General features: G+C 36.2%; 1 protein-coding gene across 1 annotated transcript; it reads right to left on the reverse strand.

Moving 5' to 3' along the window:
• Positions 1-422: 422 nt before the first annotated feature.
• LOC117173531 (secreted RxLR effector protein 161-like) lies at positions 423-839 on the reverse strand. The gene has a single exon (XM_033362170.1). The coding sequence runs from the start codon at positions 837-839 to the stop codon at positions 423-425; it is 417 nt and encodes a 138-aa protein (XP_033218061.1).
• Between the last annotated feature and the right edge of the window lie 1,885 nt (positions 840-2,724).

Genomic DNA, 2,724 nt, shown 5'->3' on the forward strand with positions numbered 1-2,724 from the left:
TTTCTTGATTGGATTGATTCGATCTTCTTTTCCTTGCATATAAACAGCTCATTAGTATTCTGTGAACATAAAATCATATAACTATTAGTTTCATGTAGAAATTTACGTTAATCCCTGAATGATTTAAACTCATGACTTTCAGTGTCATATTACTGATTATATTTCTTATATAAGTAAACTCTTTCTCAGCTAAGGGCTTTGTCATAGTATCGGCTAGATTCTCTTTGGTGGGTATCCACTGGACTTTAACCTTTTTTTCATCAACGCACTGTTGTATAAAGTCACCATGAGATTCTGCCTTGGGTTTTCTAGTTCCCGTTTCTTCTCTGAATGTTAGTTCCCTCTGAATATTTTCTAAACTCTGGTCAAACGTTTTAAGTTTGTGACTCTTGTCCATCTCAGTGCAGTCTCTCGCAGACCTATTATCGCACCATATGGTTACAGGAAACAAGGTTCGCCCTAATATATACCTGATTGATTTTGTCCAGCGATATCAACTCTTGACATGCATCGCTCATGGCCAAATACTCTGCCTGACAAGTAGACAGTGTTGTACAGGATTGCTTGTGGCTTCTCCAGGCGATGGTGTCACCAAATAGTCTTATGACGTATCCACCAGTGAATGTTGAGTTTTCACAATCTCTGAAACTCGAGTCAGTCAATGCTTCTAGCTGGTCTGAATTAGATGTGAATTTGATACCCAGATCAGTTGATCTTCTTAGATATCTGAATATCCTTTTCACATCATTCCAATCGTCCTCAGTGGGCTCTAACTGTTTTCTTGCTAGATAATTGACTGCATACGCTATATCTGGACGTGTAACATTTGCTAGGTACATCAGGCTTCCAATAGCTTCTCTATATGGTACTCTTTTGATTTCATCAATTGACTCTAACTGTTCTATATGAAGTTTGACCTGATTGTTTCTATTTTTCACTTATCGAGTTACCATCGGAGTACTCTGAGACTTTCACTCTTTCATGTTAAATTTTTCCAAAATTTTCTCTGTATAAGCAGCCTGGTGTATTACAATGTTTCTTTCTTTTCTGTTCCTCTGAATTGTTATTCCAAGAAAGTTTCTTGGCTCTCCTAGATCTTTCATTTGAAAGATACTAGTCAAATGGCTTTTAATTTGCTTGAGCTTCTCTGCATCATAACTAGCGATAAACATGTCATCTACATATAGTATGACCATTGCCAGTTTACCTTTGTGTCTCCAAGTGAATAAAAGTGGATCGTGTAGATCATTCTCAAGACCCAGTTTACGCGCTTCCTCTGAAAATTTCTTATTTCATTTCTTTGGACTAACTTTTAACCCATACAAAAATTTCTTTAATTTGCAAACTTTAGTTAGTCTCATACCCTCTGAATTATTCACTCCATCTGGTATTTCCATAAACACTTCTTCTTCAAGTTTACCATTCAAGAATACCGTCTTTACATCTATTTCAAACATTTTTGATTCCTCTTTATTGCTTATGGAAATGGTTGCTCTTATAAGCGACAGTCTTGAAACTGGTGCATATGTCTCTTTAAGATCATAAATATTTTTGTCTTCAAAACCTCTTGTTACTAGTCGGGCTTTGTATTAAATTGTGCCATCACTCTCTGCTTTCTTTTTAAATACCCACTTTGAATCAACTATATTGGGCCTTTTACCGTTTAGTTGTACCTTGGGTCTGTCTACTAATTCCCATACTTCATTCTCTTTCATGGATTCAAACTCTTCCTTTATAGCTTGTATCCACAGATCTTTATCCTCTGAATTTACTGCCTCTTTATACGAAATGGGATCTTCTTGAATTGATTCTAGGAGTATATGTTCAAGCTCATCTTCATTAACCTTTTCAGTCTCTAAAGTTTTTGTGTATCGAGAAAAACTGATGATATTAATTTTCTTAGATTTGCTCCTTGTACTAGGACCAGTATTTTGATCGATTATATCAACCGATTTCTTTTGATTTAACTCTGAATCTTGTTTATGCTCATTCACACTTGTCTTCTTTGGTCTCCCTCTTTTTCTTCGTTCAGTTTCTTTCAACTCTGAATTCTCTGAGATCAGTTTATGATTGTTTTCAGTCGCATCTTGCAATTCTTTTGTTGAGCTAGAATTCTTTTTGTCGAGCTAGGATGCCACAAAATATATCCAGTATCTGTATGTCCCACTAAGACTGCTTTTACAGATACACTACTGAATTTAGTTTCTTGTTTAGGAGCTTCATGTAAGCAATGAACCCAAATCTCCTAATTTGATCTAGATGACACCTTGCTTTTGGTGAGAACTTTAATATTGGAACCTCATAGTTAATTGCTTGTGAGGAGTAATGTTATAAGAATGAACAGCTTCTTCTGCTGCTAATTCCCACATGCTTGGTGGTAAACCAGAATCACACATGAGTGCTCTGATTGTCCTCTGAATTGTTTTATTCAATCTCTCGGCTACTCTGTTAAGTTCTGGGGTATAAGGTGGACCACAGTCAGGTTCAATATTTTCCTTCTTCATAATCTCGATAAATCTACCGCCGGTGTACTCAGTACCTCTATCTGACCTAACATAGCATACTTTTTCATTTGTACCTAAAAAGTTTCGAGCAGTTGTCAGATAATTCTTAAACGTTTGGCCTGCTTCATCTTTTGACTTTAGACAATATATTCTGGCATACCCAGAGTAATCGTCTACAAATGTCATAATGTACTTCTTTCTCCCTGGCTATGATGTAGGT

Source organism: Belonocnema kinseyi, chromosome 5 (genome assembly GCF_010883055.1).
Source record: "Belonocnema kinseyi isolate 2016_QV_RU_SX_M_011 chromosome 5, B_treatae_v1, whole genome shotgun sequence".
NCBI classification, from domain to species: domain Eukaryota; kingdom Metazoa; phylum Arthropoda; class Insecta; order Hymenoptera; family Cynipidae; genus Belonocnema; species Belonocnema kinseyi.

Bases quoted from the DNA above. Each gene is read 5' to 3' on its own strand.
- LOC117173531 (XM_033362170.1), bottom strand. From the start codon at position 839: ATGTACCTAGCAAATGTTACACGTCCAGATATAGCGTATGCAGTCAAT.